This window comes from Austrofundulus limnaeus, unplaced genomic scaffold (assembly GCF_001266775.1).
Source record: "Austrofundulus limnaeus strain Quisiro unplaced genomic scaffold, Austrofundulus_limnaeus-1.0 Scaffold44, whole genome shotgun sequence".
In the NCBI taxonomy this organism is placed as follows: Eukaryota; Metazoa; Chordata; class Actinopteri; order Cyprinodontiformes; family Rivulidae; genus Austrofundulus; species Austrofundulus limnaeus.
This window is the reverse complement of record NW_013952446.1, coordinates 116,333-117,987: the sequence shown is the minus strand read 5'-3', so window position 1 is coordinate 117,987 and position 1,655 is coordinate 116,333. Positions and strand designations below refer to the sequence as shown.

Below are 1,655 nucleotides of genomic sequence, written 5' to 3'. Positions count from 1 at the left end.
TGTGTGTGTGTGTGTGTGTGTGTGTGTGTGTGTGTGTGTGTGTGTGTGTGTGTGTGTGTGTGTGTGTGAAAATCTTCCAGTTCATCTGATTGGTGCAGAAGGTTTCCATCCAGGAAAAGATTTGAGGCTTGTTTATCTCCTGGGTAAACCTGGTCCTCCTGCAGAGGTCCATGTGGGTCAGAACCTGGTCCTCCTGCAGACGTCCATGTGGGTCAGAACCTGGTCCTCCTGCAGAGGTCCATGTGGGTCAGAAGTCAGGACCGGTTCAGGTTGGACCCGGGTACTGAGACTCCATGAAGAAGGCCAGTCTGCATAGAGTATCTGCAACAAAACACAAGAGTCCATCAGAGTTCTGCTCCTGGAAACTGAGAAGATCTTCAGAGATTTTCTGCTTTCAGTCCCCGAGGAGCAAGAGGAGGAGCAGGAGGAGGAGGAGCAGGTCAGCTGTCTGATCTGGGGGTCTGACCTGTGATCTGTTGGTCTGAACCAGGACAATCCAGAGACTTCCATCTTCTGGGAGCAGACTCCAGCAGGTGGAGGTGGTCCAGCCTCAGGGTCTGCAGCAGAGTCTTCCTCTGCAGGAACCTGACCCTGAGTTGAGGAAAACACCCCCCAGCCCAACACTACGAGCCAGAGCCACAGGTGAGAGGAAGGATACTGTTGTCTGTAGAAGCGCTCGGCATCCTGAAGCCACTCCAGCATGTCGGCGAGGGACGGGGCGGCGGCACATCGCTCTGTCATCACAGACAGGTCCAGAGAGTCTGAGTTCTGCTCGTACAGCTGTAGGACTGCAGAGACCTGCTTACTGATGGAGTCTCTGACCGTCTGCAGCTCAGTCCTGAGGGACCAGGACAGTGATGTCACATTATATGGTTTTTGTTCACATAGACCTCGTTTCAAAACAGTTTACTTAATTCTTTCAATATGAACACTTCAGTATTCCACAATAAACAAGCTCCAGAAACTTTAAGTGGATAAATGAGATCAGATAGGTTCTCATCTGGGATTATTCTAGAGTTATATATGAAGGTTGTGAATTGTCCATCCTCATCACCATCATGATGAAGTTTGTTGTTTTAACCTCAGCTGTGCTATGAAACTTGACCACTAGATGTCAGTAACTGTCCCAACCAGGGCCTGACTGGAGTAATGATTCTAAACCTGTAATAGTAAACACTATTGAGTCATGTATAATAACATATAGTAATAAACACTAATGAGTTATATGTAATAACATGTAAAAAACAAACACTAATGAGTTATATGTAATAACCTGTAAAAATAAACACTAATGAGTTATACAGTATGTAATAACCTATAGTAATAAACACTGAGTCATAATAACCTGTAAAATTAACACTAATGAGTCATGTGTAATAACCTGTAGTAATAAACATTAATGAGTCATGTGTAATAACCTGTAGTAATAAACATTAATGAGTCATGTGTAATAACCTGTAGTAATAAACACTAATGAGTCATGTGTAATAACCTGTAATAATAAACATTAATGAGTCATGTGTAATAACCTATAGTAATAAACACTGAGCCATAATAACCTGTAAAAATAAACACTAATGAGTCATGTGTAATAACCTGTAGTAATAAACACTAATGAGTCATGTGTAATAACCTGTAGCAATAAACACTAATGA

The 1,655-nt window shown here is 42.8% G+C and overlaps 1 protein-coding gene across 1 annotated transcript; it reads right to left on the bottom strand.

Moving 5' to 3' along the window:
* Window positions 1-93: 93 nt before the first annotated feature.
* airim (AFG2 interacting ribosome maturation factor) lies at window positions 94-838 on the bottom strand (the record flags this gene model as incomplete). Its single annotated transcript, XM_014007723.1, is given in 4 exon segments — window positions 94-149; window positions 220-321; window positions 467-585; window positions 659-838. Coding segments are annotated over 3 exon segments (355 nt in total), but the record flags the coding sequence as incomplete, so codon positions are not given.
* Window positions 839-1,655: the final 817 nt, after the last annotated feature.